The sequence below is a fragment of the Capricornis sumatraensis genome, chromosome 16 (assembly GCF_032405125.1).
Source record: "Capricornis sumatraensis isolate serow.1 chromosome 16, serow.2, whole genome shotgun sequence".
Taxonomy (NCBI): Eukaryota; Metazoa; Chordata; class Mammalia; order Artiodactyla; family Bovidae; genus Capricornis; species Capricornis sumatraensis.
The window spans coordinates 6,607,777-6,630,725 of record NC_091084.1 but is presented as its reverse complement, the minus strand read 5'-3'; the positions used below and the strand labels follow the sequence as shown (position 1 = coordinate 6,630,725).

Genomic DNA, 22,949 nt, shown 5'->3' with positions numbered 1-22,949 from the left:
ATTGCTTACAATAATGTCTGGTACACTGTAAAGGCTTACGTGTATTTGCTGTTATTATCATTAAAAGTTGCTGCTCTCCTTAAATTTTCATTTCTCTTACATCTCTATATTTACTTTTGTTTATTTTTGCATAATTTCAGAGCTGATTCCCCAGGGCACTCAGTTATATTTAGGAAAAATTAGTAATTCTGGAAGAATAATATTCCCGTATTTAGAGATTGAAAAAGTCTCTGACAAAGTATCTTTTCTGACAATTTATACTTTGCTATTTTTACCCTGATTCATTTTTCAATGAGTTGACTGAATTGAAGATTAGCTCTTAGTATTCTCTTAAAGTAACCTAGATTTGCAGTCATATGCTGTTAATGAATCCCATTATATTTCTGTAAGTAAGCTCTCAAATTATTACATCATGCATTTGATTGTGTATACTAACAAGACTGTTGTCAACCCGCATATATATTATGAATAAGGGTTAGAAAAAGGAATCTCTACTTCAGGATGGACCTACAACCTCCCCAGGGACCTGCCTTTGCAAGTTAAGCTTAAGTACAATTTTGCAGTCATCTCCCTGGGAGGTGCCCCTGTGCAGTGAAAAACCTGAACAAACAATGCAGTGGCCCAGTTTCCCAGCACCCTAGCAATTACAGGACTTTTGTAGCTGCTAAAGGACCAAGTGCAGCAATGCAACAAAAAAATTCTGAAAACGGCATACCTCGTGATACTTTTTCACAGTTTTCCCTGAATTGCATGCACAGGACTTCCAGTTGACAGTTCCACAGCCACAGTTTCCTCCGCAGCGCTGCACAAGGAGGCAGCGTGGAAAGAAGACCACATTGGTAAGCTTCAGCTCTTCTCTCAAGTTGACGGAGTAATTCCTGGGAGTGCAACTGTAACGCTTGACATCATCATTGAGCCTGTCCAGGTCAACTGTAAGAAACACATGCATTGGGTAACCAAGTGCACGACTGTGGCATAAACACTCAGCATGCATTTTGGGAGCAGGGTGGGGAGATTCTGTGAGGACAGCCTTAACCCAGGGATTGACCCTATTCATGGGACCTCAACTATTACCCCAAATACCAAAGGTGAGTGTGAGTGTCACATGCTCAGTCATGTCCAACTCTTTGCGACCCTGTTGACTGTAACCCACCAGGCTCCTCTGTCCATGGGATTTTCCAGGCAAGAATACTGGAGTGGGTTGCCATTTCCTTTTCTAATACCAAAGGTAGAAAATCTAATTTCTCTTTTGATCCTATCTTCCCCTTCAAAAAAGAAAGAAATCAACAACAGCAAAGAGAAAACAAAAAAACCTTCAAAAACTTAGCTAAATCTTGGTTCAATTTTTCTTGCACCCTTCTAATGCAAAAAAATAAGTTCCAATGAAAGAAAATGAAACATTCAGCAATTTAAAATAATTGTCTTTACCTTAAAAAACATATGTGTGTGTGTGTGCGCACGCATGCAAATGTATATATATATATATCTTCTTGACTTTAAACAACTCCTGACTCTAAGCCATTACTTAATATAATTTGAATTATATCAGGGATACGTTAGGGAGAATTATTCTGATTTATTGATCTGACAGTGAAATTCTACAAGTAAATGTGATGAATAAAAAGTTTTAGCTTCATTGTAACTCCAAGGTTAAGCAAAATGTCAAAGGACAAGGAATTTGGAGGTTGTGAATATGATGCACATTTGTGCATTGCATCCTAGATGGCAGTATAGCATAGTGGTTAAGTGCTTGGGCTCTGCAGTTAATCTACAACAGCATTTAAACCATAGCTATGTCTCCTCTTAGTTGGTAAGTTACTTGACTCCTCTATATTCTGTTTCTTCATCTATAAAATGTAAGTAGTGTAACTTTACTATTTCAGCAATCTTTGAAGTATTGAATGTAGTGTGCCTGGTATTCAGTCTGGTTATTATCATTTATCTTGATTGAGTTTCTCCAGTTTTTCCCTCTAAAGTCAAATGGTCAATAATTTAAAAAAGGATTTTTTTTTTCAGATCTGTCTCTTCTATTTCTCTTTTGGCCATTATTCTATATAAATAATTATCTGGGGGATTGTCTATCAGGACTTCTCTGAATTAAGAGCATTACACTAAATTTTCAGAATTTAGTTACTAATATTTTACTTGAGTTAAATTTCTATCATTGTACTATATAAATTATATTTTAACTTGTGGTCTCGAAATCCATCTAATCATCCATCTATTTGGCATTCAAATCCTCTGGCAGGTGAGCACGTACATGACTATCTTCTCACAAGAATGCAGCTAGAGGAAAGTCCTCTGTCCTTTCCTGGGTTCCATCCCATTTCTGAATGCACTTCCCTTGTCACCAGTCAGGCGACTGCAGGAGGAATCCCACAGATGCCAGGCAATCGTCATCAGATTTACTCTGATTTTAGCCCCATTAAATGTCTTAGTCCTAAACCAAAACTGCCTGAGGAGTAGTAAGGAGTACTCTTTTGGGATAGAGGTCAAAGGCTAAGGATGCTGTCAGTAGAATGCATCTGAATGAGACAGAAATGAAAGAAGGCACAAATGGATGAAGATTCCACTTAACCCCATGAAGTCAGCTAAAATGCTGGCCATATGGTCGATGACCCCCTTGAATAAAGAATTAAATGGCAAGTGGACTCATGCTCTGCCTGCGTGCCTTTGATTCTCAAGGGCATGGGTTTTACCCCAACTCTTAGATGCTGAGCCCAGGACACTGTGGGAGCTGCATAAATGCTAAATAATTATTGTGCATAATTGATGGCTGTTTTTTTCTTCCTTTGCAAAGACATATCATAAGTTTAGCTATAATCAATCCAGTTTTAAATTAAATGAACTCTGTCTTGGGAAAGGAACCATTTCATTGCTGCTAAAACCCTGAAAAATAACTGCAAGCAAAGCAGAGAGGATTACATAAATGGATTTAGAAGTGCTGCAATCATCCATTACAAGTGTCACCTTGAGATAAATACTGATGCTGGCTGTGCATTACTGGGCTACAGACAGGGCTAATGCAGAGGACCAAAGCTGCTGATTGTGATGCTGGGAATATATTTTGTCCACCATCTAGGAGCAAGAGGCTCTATTTGCAGGAAGGGATTGTAATGTGTGCGGTTTCCCAGGTGGCTCAGTGGTAAAGAATCTGCCTGTCAATGCAAGAAGACATTGAGGGACTCAGGTTTAACTCCTGGGTTGGGAAGGTAACCTGGAGGAGGACCTGGAAACCCACTCCAGTGTTCTTGCCTGGAGAATCCCACGGATAGAGGAGCCTGGCGGGCTACAGTCCAGAGGGTTGCAAAGAGTTGGATATGCCTGAGCCACTGAACACAGTGTGTTCAGTAAAGTGTGGTAGGCCAAGAGGGATGGGAAGGAAGTGACAGACTGAGCACAGGTGGGTTCAGCCAGTCCTCTGCCAGGCATGTGACACACAGGGCTACTTATTGCTGCTCCCTAACCTTCTGAGATGTGTGTTACTTACTCAAAGTGAATACGAAGTAGGAAAACTGGGCTTGAAGTCATTCTGCCTCTTGCTCCCCAGTCTCTGCCACATCAGGCAGAATGGGGGGCTGGCAGGCAACCTGGGGTTGAAGGGATAAGACTGATCTCCCTGGCATGATATTAAGCTGTCCTGTATGGCAGTGTACTACGACTGGGGTGGTGAATGGCTCCTCCTTTATGTCCAGAGTATGTCCAAGCCAAACCATAGCGTGCTTTCCAGTGGGAACTCAGCTGATTGCCTAGAGGGCCCTCCACAAATCAGGATAGGCATGCATGCCTTACTTGTCTTGGAACAAAACTCTTCACGTTGTATGACTGTTTTACTGACTCACACTGGTTACTTCCGTTTCCTACTGGCCATGAAGAGATTTACGATGCTGTCAGTTATTTATGTGGCCCTGTGTGACTGCTGTAGAATCCAGCTGCCCTGCTTATCAGGGGGGATTGAAACCACGAAGGCACTCAATTTAGAACTTGAACTAAAAACATTCCTCAGAGTGGATGCAAATAACTTTAAAGCTCCATTGCAGACTTTCTGCAGGGGATATTGAATTTCAAGTCAAAGAAGACTGATTAGGCAGTGCAGCAGACTGGGGAGCCAGACAGGGGACTGAGTGGCAATTAAGGCTTCTGGAGCCCTGGTCTGAGGGGGACTCTGGTGTAAGCTCCTGTGGGGGGCGGGGTGCAGGCCACGTGGTACAAACCCGGGGAGAAGAGCGACCCTTCCCATTCCCGATTCAGCCTCCACAGTGGAATCTTACTGAGAGCGAGGATGTACCAAATTTAATTCAAAGGCCCATTAATTTCATCTAATTGCCCTTATTTCACTCAGCTGTACATAATGTCATCATCCCTCTTTCGCTGTCCTTTTGAATTTGAGTCCTGCTTTCTCATGGAAATTTGACGTCATTTCCATTTTTGTGTTCTGCACCAACAATCTGCTGCAAAGGCTGACAGGGCTGCGGTGTTGTCAAAGCCTTCCTCTGGACTCAGGAATCCAGTGTGGGCCATTGCACCCAGTCTCGGGAAGCACCATTTTTCCTCAGTGCTGGCTGGCCTCAGAGTGCAGCCTAGTCACAGAGGCCCCTGGGCTGTGGGATGAGCTCTGCGATCTGAGCCCTGGGGCGGGGATGTGTAAAGCAATGGGACGTTGTTGAATGCACACCCTCATCAGTTTCTAGTCTACGAAGGCTCAGATTTGGGAGGAAGGAGAGTCAGCCTGGTCTTTTTGATACTGGCCATCCCAAGTATCAGGTAATATAGAAGTTCTTCATGAATATGATTGCATGAAATCCCCATCAATGCTATGAATCACATACTATTTTTACCCTTACATTTACACTTGAGACAATAGAGCCTCTGAGAGGAAAGGGAAAACACTTGTCTACAACCACACACCCAGTCAGTAGAAGAGCCAGAGTCTGAATCTAACCTTTTCATCACTCTTGCACTTTGAAGCTCCAGTCTGAAGATTTGAAGAAGGGTACAGCGAGCAGATGCTATGAACCCTGCTGGAGCTTTCCTACTAGAGGTCTACTTCCTGTCAATGACCTGGCTTCCTAGGTGCGTTGCCAGGCACTGACCTGTCACTTATAAGATGTTGTCAATTATGTATGTATCCAAGCATGTACACCTGTGCGCAAGCATTCATCTATCAGATTCTACCAAAAGAGTACGCACTGATCATAGTCTTGCTAAGAAAGCAGGCAACTGCACAGAACCTAGTGTTTTCCTTTGGTATTGAAAAATACCACCTGATGAGACCAGGTGACTCACTGGAAAAGACTCTGATGGTGGGAAGATTGAAGCCAGAAGGAAAAGAGGGAGACTGAGGATGAGATGGTTAGATGACATCACCGACTCGATGGACATGAGTTTGAGCAAGCTCAGGGAGTTGGTGATGGACAGGGAAGCCTGGCATGCTGCAGTCCATGGGGTCACAAAGAGTCGGGCACAACTGGAGTGACTGAACTTCCTTGAGTCAGTCTCTTCTGGATCCCAAGTTCATTATGCTATTTCCTCATCAATCCATCAGTCTTTATCCTGTCATGTGTGTCACCAGTCTTGAATATTCTTGCTATTCTCCAGTTAAACTTCTACATATTCTTGGAGTTAGCCAGTAATCATTTTGTATGCATGCATGCTAAGTCAGTTCAGTTGTGACCAACTCTTTGCAACCCTATGGACTGTAGCCCACCAGGCTCCTCTGTCCATGGGATTCTCCAGGCAAGAATATTGGAGGGGGTTGTCATGCTCTTCTGCAAGTAATCACTTTAGTATAATCCAGTTAAGGGCTTTGCAGTGCTGAAATCTTTTAAGGATTCTCCTAGCAGGCAGCCTCTGTTCATGCAGATTCAGCACATGGCACTGGTGCTCAAAGAGCAAGTGCCTGAAGGAGGGCCATGCTTTTCTAACTTCAAGCTTTTGTCAATCTAATTTACCTTCTCGGGCATCTCAGGCCACTGTGTTGCTTTAATCTTCTAAGTCAAGAGGCACATTCACCCTACATCTTCTCTAACCCCTTCACTAAATACTCACCTCACATTCTCTGCCTTCTATTGTAGCACTTACTTTGTAGAACTTGCTTTATCCTTTTCTTTTTTAAATTAATGCATTTTAATTGGAGACTAATTACTTTACAATATTGTGATGGGTTTTGTCACACATGGACATGAATCAGCCACAGGTGCACATGTGTCCCCCATCCTGAACCCCCTTCCACCTCCCTCCCCATCCCATCCCTCTGGGGTGTCCCAGAGGACTGCTTTGAGTGCCCTTCCTCATGCATCAAACTTGCACTGGTCATCTATTTTACATATGGTAATACACGTTTTGGTGTTATTCTCTCAAATCATCCCACCCTTGCCTTCACCCACATAGTCCAAAAGTCTGTTCTTTACATCTGTGTCTCTTTTGCTCCCTTGCATAGAGGATCATTTTTACTGTCTTTCTAAATTTCATATATATGTGTTAATATACAGTATTTATGTTTTTCTTTCTGACTTACTTCACTCTGTATAATAGGCTCCAATTTCATCTGCCTCATTAGAACTGACTCAAATGTGTTCCTTTTTATAGCTGAGTAATATTCTATTGTGTATATGTACCACAACTTCATTATATGTTCACTGCAGCACTGTTTACAATAGCTAGGACATGGAAGCAATCTAGATGTCCAGCGTCAGATGAATGGATATTCTTTTCTTTATGTAGGTGTTTCTCATCCACTAAACCATAAGGTTCTTGGAATCTGAGTTAATCATCTTTTAATCTTCCCTCTCATAGTGCTTTACCACTAGTGGAAGACGTATATGTAGGTCAATTAAGTGTATCACTCCTAAAACCATTTAGTTTCAACAATTAGAAGCTGCATAGTGCTGAGAAAAATACATTTTTTGGTAGTCTCAGAATACGTGCCATTTCAGGATATTTGAAATAATTAATTAAATCCAATAAAAAACAACAGGAATCACCATGGCTTACCTAGGCAAACATTTCTGATATTTTTTTAAAACATCTATCTTTTGTGGGATACCAAGCAACTTAAAACCAAAATTAGAAAATGTTTAGGCCATTTATAGACCTACTAATCAATCCGTTTTCTTTATAAGGCATAGGTACTCTGTAATGACTAAATGAATCAAATTACTGATTGTTGTTGGGTTAGAATTGAAAAGCTAGGATTCTAGAACCAGCTCGATGGCAGATGAACTGTGATGCATGAAGATTGGCACCAAGACAGATGGGCTCTAGAAGCTTTTCCACATCTTTTACATGGGGTGAAGGATGGCATCCAGGAGGCTGGCTCTCTGATATACATCTCAAGGTGCTCAGGAATATGTCTTTTGCCAAATGGGTGATAGTCCCACAGCCTGCTACACAAAGTGCTATAAACTTGACTTTTATATTACAAGACAAGATTTATAGTGCTTTAGGTAGGGGTGGGAGGTCAGGGGAGTGTACGAATAATTGTAGTATTTTTATACCAAGAAACTAGGGGCTCTCAGCCTTCTTTAAGGTTCATAAATTTCCCAGGAGGCATCTATTCATCTTTATGAGCATTACAACCTCACTATGATTTTCAGATTCCCACTTCTATAAATTAGCACTTAATTGTGAAGACTGTTTCCACATTTCAACCCAGTTTTCAAGTGCAAATGAGTCTGGATAGAACACTTATTTTATAACTTTTAATGAGGGAATATCAGGGTATTTTAAACTTAAAATCATGAATCTCATGACTCCATTTCCTGGTTTAACTTCTCAAGAATGGAAACATTCACCACTTGCATTTATAGAAATTAACCTAAATCGTAGTAAAATATTCCCAATGAGACAATTCCTAATTGTCAGGGTTTAAAACATTGTTAAGCAATGAGTGAATGGGAATTTACTGAGCAGCTACTATGTGCCGGGTACTATGTGAGATGCTTTTACAAAGTTAAGTGTCGTGGAATTCTCATAACAAACCTTCATCTTAGAGACTACTTTTCCCATCTGATGGATATGGAAACTGAGATGCAGAGGAGTTGAGTGACTTGCCTACAGCCACTGGGCAATTTGACATTTGACAAATATAGGCTAGAAAATGAATGCGTGAATACATGGATATCTACAAGGTATTGGATTAGAAATGAAAGCAACTGACACTGTCATAATGCAATTCTCTGAACTCTAGAGGGGGTATAAAAATATATCTATAAAATGGGAAAGAAGAACAAGGTTAGGAGATGAATAAGAATCAAGGAGTCCTTTAATTGTTTGTCTTTCTCTCATTTACTAGACTATGAGTCTCTGAGTTTTAAGCACCACTGGGTCCCTCTCAGCATTGACCTCACAGTCAACACACCCAGGTTCATGTCATGGCTCTCTATTTTATAACTGTCAGTAAACCTTTCTGCATTTCTTTCTTTTATTAGATAAAATGGGAATAACAGCACTCTCCTGCCAAGAAACTCATTAAGCTTGAACAAGTTAGACGTGTCTGAAGTGTGGTCCAAACCCTCAGCTCCCAGTAGGTATGCTTCACATTAATGTCGAAATGAGTAAAACAGATCAATGAAATAAAGTTAAGAACAGAATCACCTAAAACCAGAAGTAGTCAAGATTGTGCAATTGGTAATCACTAAGGAAAGGAAGATCATGCTCACTTTGATCACAATGTCAGAAAGCAATGATGATGTGTGTTTAGTTTAATTCAATGAGACATAGCACCGAAGCGCAGTCCCTTGCAAGTAAAGACACTTAGCAAGCCAGATCTCCCAGCACCAGCAGTTTCTGCATGAGCATGAGTTCTAGGAAGGGTGTGCTGTCTCCTGAAGTCCATCAGTGCACTGAGCACAGGATGCTGCTGGGTTCCTCAATGCCACACAGGTAAAAACTGGTATAGGAACCACAAGGCAAATCCACTCAGAGTAACAAGAGGGACCGTTGTGGAAAAGGCACATTTGTCCACCAAGATGTTAAAAGTTACTTATGGTTTTCTACTGTGAAATGGATTTTCCAATCAATTTGCACTTAAGTCATATGCCTAGACCTGAGGAATGTTTGATAATGAAAGTTGGCTTAGGATATTCACAAAGATAGACAACCATTATCGGAGAAAAGCAGAGGCTGTGCTGGCACTAAGAGAATAAACGAGCAAAAAAAAAATCCTTGATCCTGTGCTGAGATTTTCTTCAAACTTTTATGTGTGTGCCCTCGTAGATGCATGCAGCACTATATATGACAATATGGTTTTTATTAATGGTTGCAGGCAAACCGAGTGAGTGGGGCATCTAGATACTTTCAAATCATATGGGTTATAAACAGTGGCTAAAGCCTAAAAACTAAGCTTTAAAGAGAAAACGTCTAAAAAGCAAAATGGGGCCAGAAATTTCTTAATAAATAGTATATTGGAAAAGTTGAGTAGTTGGAATTTATTTTGTAAAATTTTAATGAGTGTACTGATTATACAGATACTTAAATATGACAATATTTGGATAGTCCATAGGAGGCTCTCCAGACTTTTAAAACCATACAGGGAAGAGAACAGGGTCCACAGAAATGTCTGGGTTCTATGCAAAGTTTTGTATTCAAATAATAATAGTAGCCATCATTTATTGAGGGGCTACTAGGAGTTGGATACGCTGCTATTACTAAGCCTAATACAGCTTTGCAAAAGGGCTGTAATTAGCTATTTTACTAAATGCTGAGGTCTGCATATAACTTGTCCAAGGCTACTATCAGGAACTCATTTAGAATCTTATTGTAAGTTCACTTGACTCCAAAGTCTGTCCTCTTCCCACTATCACTTTCTTCCTTTTTGCTCTATCAAATTTATGGTAAGCAATTTTAATATTGATAAAAAGAAGCTTTTACTTGGCACATACCACATTGTTCAGGAAAATCAAAGAAGTTAGCCCTTACTGAACATAAGAAATTAGAAAAATCCATTTGATTTAATGTCTCTTGTACCCCTGTTTAATTTACCTATAGATAGTTGCAAGCAGATGACATCTCAAGACTGCCATACCCAATTCATCCATAGAGTCAAGGACTTTTCTGCAAATTCTTACTCAGATATCAAACAGGCAAGAGAAAGTTGTAAGCATTTGATTTACATTGACTAGCTCATTTTAAAAACATATTCATATCTTAATACACTGAAATTATTTCCTACATTCTAAATCATTTTTGGAAGAGCAAGTTACCTCTTTCTAGTTAGTATGCAAGGGCATGACAAAACACAACACTAAGAGACTAATTTAAAAATAAAAGATATTTGCATCTAAAAGAATTCAGAGCCAGTTCTAACATTTATATGAGACATATCTATTTAATTTAATCCTCAGCTTCTTATTCCAGTTATTTACCAATAAACTGTTTTAATATTAAAGAGTGTTTTAGATCTTATATAAAAATAACATCATGTAAGAAATCACAGAATTGATATAAGATCCTGCGGAATGGGTTGGTAACTGTCCCAGAGTTACAACATCTAACCATTTAGAGTCTGTAAAAAGCATATATTTCAAACTCTGTCATCTGGAATCAATTTAATATTAGTATGCTTGATTCACTCAATATTAACTTACTGATTTTTAAAGAGGAGTGCAGGTCAAATTCAGCTCATGTATCAATAAATGGCAAATTTTTGGGGAAAATGTATTTTTGTCAAGCATTATTGTTGTTCAGAACTACTAAGTTGGAATGCCTCAACAATTATATCCATATTTTAATCACAACACAAGCTATGAAAACAGGTTTCTCTCTTATTATTGGGTTTTCTATAGCAAAAGTGAAAGAGAAATTTGCTCAGTCGTATCCGACTCTGCGGCCTCATGGACTACACAGTCCATGGAATTCTCCAGGCCAAAATACTGGAGTGGGTAGCCTTTCCCTTCTCCAGGGGATCTTCCCAACATAGGGATTGAACCCAGGTCTCCCACACTGCAGGCGGATTCTTTACCAGCTCAGCCACACAAACACACCATCATTCAGGAAAGTTGTGCTCTCCCGGAGTAAGTAAAAAAAAAAAAAAAAAAAAAAAAAAAAAGGCTCTCACGTTGTTAATTCCCATAAGTCACTTCTCAATGCCCAGTCTAGAAGAGTTTAAGACCAACAGCTTTTCCATGTTGAGATGTCAGATTTTGTGCTATATACTTGACTAAATACACATCGCCCATAAATTCAAAGGCCTTTTCTTTTTTTTTTTTTTTTCAAGGAATCATAGTATAATTTCTGTTAACTTCAGTGGTCATGCTTCCTTGACTTCCCTGGTGGCTCAGTGGTAAAGAATCCACCTGCCAATGTAGGAGATATGGGTTGATCCCTGGATTGGGAAGGTCTCCTGGAGAAGAAAATGGCAGCTCACTCCAGTATTCTTGACTGGGAAATCCCATGGACAAAGGAGCCTGGCTGGCTCTAGTCCATGGGGTCAAAAGGAGTTAAACATGATTTCATAACTGAACACAGGTATAGCGGCCATGCAAGGATTCAGAGAGTAATTGCATGGTTTGTAGAACATCCATATAATTTTTTACCTAATTATGTGCAAATTTGCTATGTTATTAGCATGTTCATCAGAAGAAATAAATGCAACTTGAATTTCAAATGGCTTATTTTAAAACTTTGAGCAGCTTTAAGGTTGAAATTATTGGCAAAATTGGGTTTTGGAACTGCAGTTATTTACAGATTTCAATTATCCACGCTACCCTTTTCTCCATTACCCTCTAGGAAACTGAAAGTTGGATATATTAACTTGTCCTAATATCATCAGTCCAGAAGCTTTTACAGACAAGTTTTTTCTTATCTATTGCTTGTGAATTTGAAAAAAAGTGGACCTTATGCACTGAAATTCTGGCTTCAGTACTTGGCAGTGTTACGTCTCCTTTCCCTCCCTCTTCTCTCTACACTTTTAATATCCTCATACTTCCCATTTTCAAGTCTCTTCTTAAGGAGAAGTAAAACCTCACTGTCACCTAATGTCCCTTCAAATAACAGGAGAAGCAAAGCATAAATTTTAATTTAAATATATTAACTCTTTCCTAGTTTACAAGTTCTTCACTTAGTGTATTTGTATTTTATTTTAGTGTTTATAAAATTTTGTGATCTATATATTCACATTCAATTTTAGAATCTTGTTCTTTGATATCATGAAAAATTTAGATTTGATATCATGAAAAATTCCACTTTTGATCAGTCTGGGGAAATCAGAAAAGAGGATGCTCAATAGATATTCACAAATGACAAGTTTGTTTCTATACAGCATCATTAAAAGATTATTTTAGGGGCTTCCCAGGTGGCTCAGTGGTAAAGAATCAGCCTGCCAGTACAGCAGATGCAGGTTCAATCCCTGGGTCAGGAAGAGCCCGTGGAGAAAGGAATGGCAACCCACTCCAGCATGCTTGCCTGGGAAATCCCATGGACAGAGGAGCCAGGTAGGCTAAAAGGCTAAAGTTCAGGGGATCACAAAGAGTCAGACATGACTCAGGGATTAAACAACAGCAACAAATCCTGGTAGTAGAAAACGTTTTAGAAATCCTATGGACTTCATATTTTATTTGACATCTAATGGACCTCCATCATCTATAACCATTTTTCGGTTTTCACTCTTTTTTTCACTATCCCATTTCTTATACATCAGGATAAAAACCATGGATTTATATTTTTAAGTTGCAAAAGCTGACAATGGCAGCTGAAATATTAAATGCGACTTCCTTTGCTTCTGTGATACACGCAGGTGGTTCAGCATCAGGGAATGATAATTAAATCAGCACAGTTACACAAGTGTAGACAAGGGTGACTTGCCAGTCTTCAATGAAAGGGTACAGATCTGCCTTAGAGCCATTTTAAATAAGAGTTTGAGAAATGGAATCTAAGCCAATAGGGGAGATAAATGTTTACTCTATCAGAAATCAGCAGAATGTTGCCTTGAATACTCTAGCAAGGTTATTTCAGTAACCAAAGGCATTCTTAATAAAGGCACAAGCCAAACTCTATGGAGTGGGCTTCTATAAACTTTAGAAATATACTAAATTATTAATATCTCCAAATTCACAGACACCAATTGAGCAGCTAAAATGTGTCAGTTGTTACAGCTGTTCAGTCATTAAGTCATGTCTGACTCTTTGCAAGTCCATGGACCGTAGCACATCAGCTTCCCTGTCCTTCACAACTATCTCCCAGAGCTTGCTCAAACTCATGTCCATTGATCAGTGATGCCATCCAACCATCTTGTCCTCTGTCACCCCCTTCTTCTCCTGCTCTCAGTCTTTCCCAGCATCAGGGTCTTTTCCAATGTGTCAGAGATTATATCAATTTACTGAAGATAGAGGATGAACAATCCTTCAACACTGAGTACCTCTGAGGATCCCTCTCAATCTCCTGAAAATGAAAGTCTCTCAGTTGTGTCCGACTCTTTGTGACCCCATGGACTATAGTTCATGGAATTCTCTAGGCCAGAGGGGATCTACTCAATCTCCTAGGAGCCATGAAATAATATCAATGCCTCAGGCTCGCCCTCAGAGTTTCTGAGTCCGTGTGACTGGGACAGCACTAGGCACCTATATTTTGTTAAAGCTTCCCAGGTGACTTTATATTCAGCCACAGTTGAAACACTTAGGTCCTAGGATCTCACATTTCTTAGTCATATCTAACTCTTTGGACTGTAGCCTGCCAGGCTCCTCTGTCCATGCAAGAATACTCTCTCCAGGCAAGAATACTGGAATAAGTTGCCATTTGCTTTTCCAGGGAACCTTCCCAACTGAGGGATCAAACCAGGTCTGCATTGCAGGCAGATTTTTTCATTTTTTATTTTATTTTTTTTACCATCTGAGTCACCAGGGAAACCCCTTAGAGAAAATACAGAGATACAACAGCAATGCAGTAGTAGGGCAAGTAAGTGCTGTAGCATCTCAAGTACTCCAAACTTGAGAAGTATGGAGTGGTGGGCTTCACAGAGAGAAAACAAGGGGCAATAAAGGCTCCATCGAGGAAGTGAAGCAGTCATTTCAGAAATCTCAGTAACTACAACTGGCTAACATCTCTTGAGCAGTACTATGTGTCAGGTGCTTTGGATAGAACTTCTAACAATTCCTGAAAGTAGGTATTATCATACTTGCCAATGAGGAAACTGAGGATCAGGAACAATCAATGATTAGCTGAAAATAATCACCAAACTTGTAAGTGGCAGGGTTAGGATTTGAACCAAGATGCCTCTAACTCAACATAATATCCATCCCTTCTGCAGGGGATCTTCCAACCCAGGGATGGAGTCCAGGTCTCCCACACTATAGGTGGATTCTTTACCATCTGAGCCGCCAGAGAAGCCCAAGAATACTGGAGGGGGCAACCTATCCCTTCTCTTTAGAAGGACCTCTGTTACTACAAAGAAACAGGCTGTACAGCATTAAATATCTTTACATCTGTGATGCAAGTCAGCCTTATAAGACTTCCAAAGAAAATGTTAATAATAACAAATCTTAACAAATGAAGCAAGAACATAACAGACTAGAAATTATACTTTTATTCAATAAGAGGTAATTACAAATTATTTCTCTATTAATTTGAGTTAAACATTCAAATAAACATTCACATCCTAAAATCATGTTACCCAGATGCAGCATCCTATTTTTTAAGAGTTTAAGAACTATGGTTTTAACTCTTGATGTTTTAACTCTGCTGAATATTCTTTTCTCATCCCTTCACTGTGTTTTTCTGAACCTTCCAACTGAATGTGTGCCCTCACACTTGTGCAAAATATCCCACATCTTTGTTTCTTTCTTGGGACCTTTCCATCCTATGAACTACCAAGGACGCCAAGCCTATGGTAGGACCTTATGAAATTTTTTGGAAAGGACACTGAATGAGTAGAGTTGTAATCCTCGAGAATTTTGACCACTGCTTTACCAGGAGCCTCTCCTGCGAACACTGAATGAGTCCTGGGCTAATTAAACACTCACATGCACTGATATTGGAGGCAAGAGACCGTGATTCTCCTTTCCTCTCCATTGCCATGCAGCCTTTGAAGAGTTATCCAGCTCCCCTGACGTTGGTCACCTCTACTATTTATGGTGGGACTAAAAATACCTTGTTTGCCAAGAAGCACAAAGTTGATCCAGCTGATTTTATAAGGTCTTTTCTAGCTCCAAACTTTGAATGACTCAAGTCTTTCTTAGTCCTATACAAACAACACAGTTTGGGCAAAACACAGAATATCATTTGAAAGTGTTGTGAAAAGATATATAATAATCTGATTTAACTGTATTAAATATATTGCATTTCAAACTCTTACTTGTTACTATTAGCACTTGTATCTGCTTATGAAGAACTGTATCTGTTTCTTACCTTTTGACTTCCTGTCATGATACGATCTGCCTCGATGATGAGGGGTATCCAAATACAGATTCTCAAGATCGTCTTGCCATGATTCTGGATTGAAGTGCTTGAGCAGCTCTTCCACAGTATCAAATTCTGCAATCGTTCTGTCCAGAGCATCCGCAGTGAGAGTGGGGTCCGTTACTGATGGAGAGTGATAGGATACCCCCTAAGAGTGACATACAGCTCAGTGTACTCAGAAAAAGTGCATTGCTATGAAATACAAGTCACACAACCTTATGGAAGGAACACAGACTTCCGATTATAAGACATCACATATATAAATATCATGTTAAGCCCCTATGCCATAGTCTTGCCATATTCCTAAATAATTACTTGGTAAATCACAGTCATTTGCCTTACTGCAAATCAAAAACAGGAAGATCATAAAATACACAGCATCTGAACTGTAATCGTTAAAAATGATACCAGATAAATGGAAATATCAAAATAAGTCATTAAATTTCTTGGTTCAAAGACCCAAATCATCACATCCATATCAACAAATAATGGTAATAGGTAAATTTTGAACTCCTTTCATCCTCTGTGCAAACTGTGAGTAATCTATTTCATCTCCCTTGCTTAGCCTCAATGCCCCCTCTTTATAGCTCACCTAGCACAATAGACGTTCTCTGAGCAGTGTTTATATTTACTCTGTAAATATCTTGATAAAATTTGGTACGTTAAGCAGCTTATTGTCAACAAGAATAATAAGCCATGAAACTGGCTTCCTTGACTGGAAGATTCATTTGGGTGTGTATGTGTGTAAATGCACTTTGTGTGTGTGTGTGTGTATGCATTTTAAGTGCTATAATTGCTAGGGATCCCTGTTGCCATTAAAACATTCTCAGGAATACTCCTTAAGTGGGGAATGCAACATCATAGAAAGTCTGGAAGGGATTATGCATTTTGTCATGGAATATATTCCCATATAAATTTCTAAGCACTTACTTCACTAACCCTTGTACAATCTAGAGGTAAATGAGCCATGAGTCAAACATCTCTGTAAAAATTCATGACCCATTAATAAGGGAATGGAAAGCATAGTCTCCAATGTTTTCTAAATGTCTTTAAAGAAACTGCTAAACAAATAATATCCCCCAAGGGCAAGTATCTCATATCTATATAGGAAAATAAAAATTAATGAAAACTTACATTTCTGAAACTTAGCTGTATTCCTAAAGAGAAATAATATGCATATGCCTTATAGAGTCCCAGATAGCATGGCCCACAATTATTTTCAGACTTTCAGGTGAATGCTTTTTAACAAATCAAGATCCAAAGATACCCAAATGACACTTACTCTTGGGGAAAATTAAGAGGTTTTCAGTTTAGTTCAGTTGCTCAGTCATGTCTGACTCTTTGCAACCCCATGGACTGCAGCATGCCAGGCCTCCCTGTCCATCACCAACTTCAGGAGCTTACTCAAACTCAGGTCCGTTGAGTTGGCGAGGCCATCCAACCATTTCATCTTTTGTTGACCCTGGCTCATCCCACCTTCAATCTTTCCCAGCATCAGGGTCTTTTCCAATCAGTCAGTTCTTCGCATCAGGTAGCCAACTATTTCAGCTTCACCATCAGTCCTTCCAATGACTATTCAGGACTGATTTCCTTTAGGATGCACTAGTTGGATCTCCTTGCAGTCCAAGAGACTCTAAAGAGTCTTCTCCAACATCACAATTCAAAAGCATCAATTCTTTGGCATTGATCTTTCTTAATAGCCTAACTCTCACATCCATACATGACTACACAAAAAACTATAGCTTTGACTAGATGGACATTTGTTGACAAAGTAATGTCTCTTCTTTTTAATATGCTGTCTAGGTTTGTCATAGCTTTTCTTCCAAGGAGCAAGTGTCTTTTAATCTCATGGGTGCAGTCATCATGTGCAGTGATTTTAGAGCCCCCAAAAATAAAGTCTGTCATTGTTTTCATTGTTTCCCCATCTATTTGCCATTGAAGTGATGGGACTAAACATCATGATCTTAGTTTTCTGAATGTTGAGTTTTAAGCCAACTTTTTCACTCTCCTCTTTCACTTTCATCAGGAGGCTCTTTAGTTCTTCTTCACTTTCTGCCATAAGGGTGGTGTCATCTGCATATCTGAGATTACTGATATTTCTCCTGGCAATCTTGATTCTAGCTTATGCTTCATCCAGCCCAGCATTTCTCATGATGTACTCTGCATCTAAGTTAAATAAGGAGGGTGACAATATACAGCTTTGATATACTCCTTTCCCAATTTGAAACCAGGCTGTTGTTCCATGTCCAGTTCTAACTGTTCCTTCTTGGCCTGCATACAGATTTCTCAGGAGGCAGATAAGGTAGTCTGGTATTCCCATCTCGTTAAGAATTTTCCACAGTTTATTGTGATCCACACAGTCAAAGGCTTTGGCATAGTCAATAAAGCATAAGTAGATATTATTTTGAAACTCCTTTGCTTTTTTGATGATCCAGTGGATGTTGGCCATTTGATCTCTGGTTCCTCTGCCTTTTCTAAATCCATCTGGAACATTTGAAAGTTCATAGTTTACATATTGCTGAAGCCTGCCTTGGAGAATTTTGAGCATTACTTTACTAGCATGTGAGATGAGTGCAATTGTGTGGTAGTTTGAACATTCTTTGGCATTGCCTTTCTTTGGGATTGGAATGAAAACTGACCTTTTCCAGTCCTGTGGCCACTGCTGAGTTTTCCAAATTTGCTAGCATATTGAGTGCGGTACTTTCACAGCATCATCTTTTTAGGATCTGAAATAGCGCAACTGGAATTCCATCACCTCCTCTAGCTTTGTTCGTAGTGATGCTTCCTAAGGCCCACTTACTTCACATTCCAGGATGTCTGGTTCTAGGTGAGGGATCACACCATCATGATTATCTGGGTCATGAAGATCTTCTTTGTAATTTTCTGTTTAATCTTACCACCTCTTCTTAATATCTTCTGATTCTTTTAGGTTCATACTATTTCTGTCCTTTATTGTGCCCATCTTTGCATGAAATATTCCCTTGGTATCTCTAATTTTCTTGAAGAGATCTCTAGTCTTTCCCATTCTATTGTTTTCCTCAATGTCTTTGCATTGTTCACTAAGGAAGGCTTTCTTATTTCTCCTTGCTCTTCTTTGGAATTCTGCATTCAAGTGGGTATCTTTCCTTTTCTCCTTTGCCTTTAGCTTCTCTTTGTTTCTCAGCTATTTGCAAGGCCTCCTCAGACAACTATGTTGTCTTTTTGCATTTCTTTTTCTTGGGGGATGGTCTTGATCCCTGCCTCCTGTACAATGTCACAAACCTCTGTTCGTAGTTCTTCAGACAGTATGTCTATCAGATCAAATCCTTTGAATCTGTTTGTCACTTCTACTTTATAATCATAAAGGATTTGACTTAGGTCATCCTGGTTTTCCCTACTTTCTTCATTTAAGTCTGAATTTGGCAATAAGGAATTCACGATCTGAGCCACAGTCAGCTCCTGGTCATGTTTTTGCTGACTGTATAGAGCTTCTCCATCTTTGGCTGCAAAGAATATGATCAATCTGATTTCAGTATAGACAATCTGGTAATGTCGATGTGTAGAGTCTTCTCTTGTGTTGTTGGAAATGGTGCTTGATTTTATCAGTGAGTTCTCTTGGCAAAACTTTATTAACCTTTGCCCTGCTTCATGTTTTTACTCCAAGGCTAAATTTGTCTGTTACTCCAGGTATCTCTTGACTACCTACATTTGTATTGCAGTCCCTTATAATGAAAAGGACATCTTTTTTGGGTGTTAGTTCTAGAAGGTCTTGTAGATCTTCATAGAACCATTCAACATCAGGTTTTTCAGCATTACTGTTTGGGGCATAGACTTGGATTACCGTGATATTGAATGGTTTGCCTTGGAAACCAACAGAGGTCATTCTGTCATTTTTGAGATTGAATCCAAGTACTTCATTTCAGACTCCTGTTGACTATGAGGGCTACTCCATTTCTTCTAAGGGATTCTTGCCCACAGTAGTAGATATAATGGTCATCTGAGTTAAATTCACCCATTCCAGTCCATTTTAGTTCACTGATTCCTAAATGTTGATGTTCACTTTGTTCCTGTTTGACCACTTCCAATTTACCTTGATTCATGGACCTAACATTCCAGGTTCCTATGTAATATTGTCCTATGCAATATTGTTAAGAGGTTTTATAAGAGCATAAATACCTACTATTGGTATAATTTGCTGTAATGCAAATACACCCTATATGGAAAGGGAGTAAGTGGCAGATGGGGTTTGGAGTGTAAAGTGAGAGACGTGAGATAGACTGGTGAAGGTACCAGTCTGGCTATTTAATCTAGGAGTGTATTTGTGTTTGTGTTTGTGTTTGTGTGTGCATGGCTCATAGAAGCTGAACCCTGATTAAGGTACATTACTTCTGTCTTTCACAACCCTCTTGGTACACTATGCTTAAGGCAGCTAAATTTACAATTCAGTAACACAAGTCCAAATTCCCACTCAACTTTGTATTGTCTGGGTCTGCAGTCTACTTGGCTCTTACTGACCACATGATTTACAATTAGCTTTGTATCACAATAATGTGGTCTAAGATCCACAAAATCAAAATTAACTGGCCCAAGTTAGGTGCATGACACCATATGAAAGCTTTGAAATTACATTTTTCCCTCTTTTTTGAGACAAAAGCAGGTACATCAATCAAGCCATTCAACCACAAGCAAAGCTAACTAAATGATTCTGGGGACCTCCTGGCAAGGAGCTTCCTGGGCTTCGTCTTAACAGTACCTAAGGTGTAGGGGGTGTATTCAGATGTCCCTCCAAGAGAAAGCTGTGGAGGTGCTCTTAGTCCCTGAGGATGAGGAGGGGATCCAAGCTCTGCTAATATTAGTTTGAAGAGTAAATACAAACTATAGGTACAATGTAAAAGAGAACTTATGTATGAGTTTTGCTGCTCTTTTCAAGTTTTGACTTGAAATACTAATGATGGTTGGGGATTCTCTGGTGGCTCAGATGGTAAAGAATCTGCAATGGAGGAGACCGGAGTTTGATCCCTGGGTTGGGAAGATTCACTGGAGAAGAAGAATGGCTACACGCTCCAGCATTGTTGCCTGGAGAATTCCATGGACAGAGGAGCCTGATGGGCTACAGTCATGGGGCCACAAAGAGTCAGACATGACTGAGCGACTAACACACTAATAATGGTTAAGAAAATATTTATGACTGACTAGGTGACCTAATCAACAATGGAGAACATTTTTGTTTCTGAGTCAATTATTTCAAAACTATTTTTTTGAGGGAGATACTATTTGATTGTGCTTCTTTCAATGGCACTATAAATTTGATCTCATTCAGATTCTATGTTCATAAAAATCAAACTAAAAGCTAAGTGAATTACTTTAAAATGATAAAAATTTGTTTTAAAAAATGTTCTGAAAACTGTAAACCAGTCTCAACAGAAGCAAAGAATGGTTTACATATTGTAAAGTAATAATAATAATAATAAATAAATGATAAATGGTTTAAAAACAAAAAAAGAAGTTAATGGGAGATCCAAGGGCTTTTGCCCCTGATTCAGAAGGTTTTTGAAAATCAGAATGCTGAGAAAAGAAGCGAGGTCTCCCTCACCTTCCAAGAGGACTCAGCAGAACCTGGACTTAGAACTCAATCTAGAAGAGTTTCCAGTGGATTCAGACATAAGGCTGAGCTTGCACAGACGCACCAAATGGATGGGACAATCCTTCTGTTTCAGAGGACCTGGGCTATCCTGAGTTAGAGGGGGACTTCAAGCTCATTAATTTCTGCCCTTGGGGCAAGGAGGGATGAGACAACCTTGAGCGATCACGCATAAGATACTTGAGCAGCCAGAGGATCTCCTGACAGAACAGAATTCTTGGTCCTGGTGGAAAAGCTGCCACTGGCACGTATCTTAAATTGTCAGTCAGCCGCTAACTGCCCACACCTCCTGCCTAGCCTCTTAGCTCCCCAGTACCCCAGCATTATTTGAATTGTCTCCTACCTGACAATAATTGCCTACACCCAGCTAATTTCAGAGCATGCATTGCCAACTGTCAGAGATGAACAAAGTTTCTGTAAAATCACCATTAGAGGCCTCACTGCTCTCCAGCAGGTCATATTCTAGTCGAGCAGCCACACTTGGTGAATTAAAGAGTCACAGAGTCTATAGATGAGGAAATCCTGGCATCTCAGGATATTGTTTAAAACTCCCCCCAAGAACAAAAGATAGACTATCACTTCAGGGGGAAAAAAATAATCAACGTTGACTCAGCCACGCAAACATACTTTAGAACCATAGCCAAGTTTTCTCCATGCTCTTAATCTTATAATGAATAACTGCATTTACCATATTTTAGTTTATTGCTACGCAAGTGCTACCCACAGGATTGGTGAAAACAAAACCTGCTCTTTCTGAACAAAGTAGATAAGTAGACAGAATACTGAGAAATGACTAAATTTGGAGGAAAACAAATGGAGCACGAACCATTTTAAGTTTCAGGGTGAGTTATGTTTTATTTCTAAGACACACAGAACACAAGTCTGGCTTGCACTTAAGTTTTATCTTGTGATTAATCCTGGGGCTTTTTCACATATGAAAAGACCATTGAAAATGCAAAGGTTAACAGCTTCCCCTGGAATATTCAAAAAGCTATTTCAAAATTCCCCACTTGAGCTTGGGCCTTGGACCTGTTTCATGTATTTTATATGGCTGGATAGTCTTTTAGTTGGAATGTTCTGCTTTGAAACTCATAAATACTTAAGTCATTGTCCCCCATGTTCCTACAGTGGGTACTGACATTTCCTGGAAACCTTTCTGAAAGAGAAGGCAAAAGGGCATTGCACATAGCCCACTGTAACTCAAAAGAAATGGAAGAACACATCATGCTTGAGATCTGGCTTTGGATCAAGCCATAGATCCTTTATGAAGCTGAAGTCATCCCAGGATTGACCTTAGCTACTACTCCATCAGTTGTTTTTGCAGGCAACAGAAAAATTAATTACTTACTGAGATAGAGCTTGTGACTGACTCCCAGTTGGTCTCTGAGGCTGCTGCAGGTTGGAAATCTTCCTAGAAGGCAAAGAAACATTCATGCGAGTCAGGCAAACCCCTGTTCAACTCATTACATGCACAGTTTCATCTCAGCCATCTGAATCTGCTTCCAACTATGTGACAACGGGAATACAGGCTACCCGCCTGCTGAACAGATCACCATCTGCCTTAAGCACCTCTCCTCAAGAGCCCTTGTCATTCAAGACATGGACAATTGAATTCACATATTCTTATAAACACTGGTGAAATGAAAAAAATGTGAGGACAGGAGTTCAGATTTTAACTCAGTCATCCATTGGCCACGTGGCTTCTCCTCTCTAATCCTTCTCTTCCTCTCTGCAAAAGGAATGTGCTTTTACATTGTGATGTGCCATGCTATGCTCAGTCATGTCTGACTCTTTGTGACCCCGTGGACTGTAACCCACCAGGCTCCTCTGTCCATGGGGATTCTCCAGCAAGAGTACTAGAGTGGGTTGCCATTTCCTCCTCCAGGGAATCTTCCTAACCCAGGGATCAAGCTCACACCTCCTGCACTGGCAGGTGTAT

The 22,949-nt window shown here is 39.7% G+C and overlaps 1 protein-coding gene across 2 annotated transcripts in view; it reads right to left on the bottom strand.

The window, feature by feature from the left end:
• The window catches only part of PDGFD (platelet derived growth factor D), a 280,131-nt gene that overhangs the window by 13,529 nt on the left and 243,653 nt on the right, over positions 1 to 22,949 (bottom strand). For both annotated transcript variants that reach the window (XM_068988414.1, XM_068988415.1), the window contains exons 4-6: positions 22,359 to 22,421; positions 15,340 to 15,538; positions 716 to 930 (exon numbers count right to left, since the gene is read on the bottom strand). In XM_068988414.1, the coding sequence (XP_068844515.1) occupies positions 716 to 930; positions 15,340 to 15,538; positions 22,359 to 22,421 (477 nt within the window). The remainder of the gene's footprint in view (positions 1 to 715; positions 931 to 15,339; positions 15,539 to 22,358; positions 22,422 to 22,949) is intronic.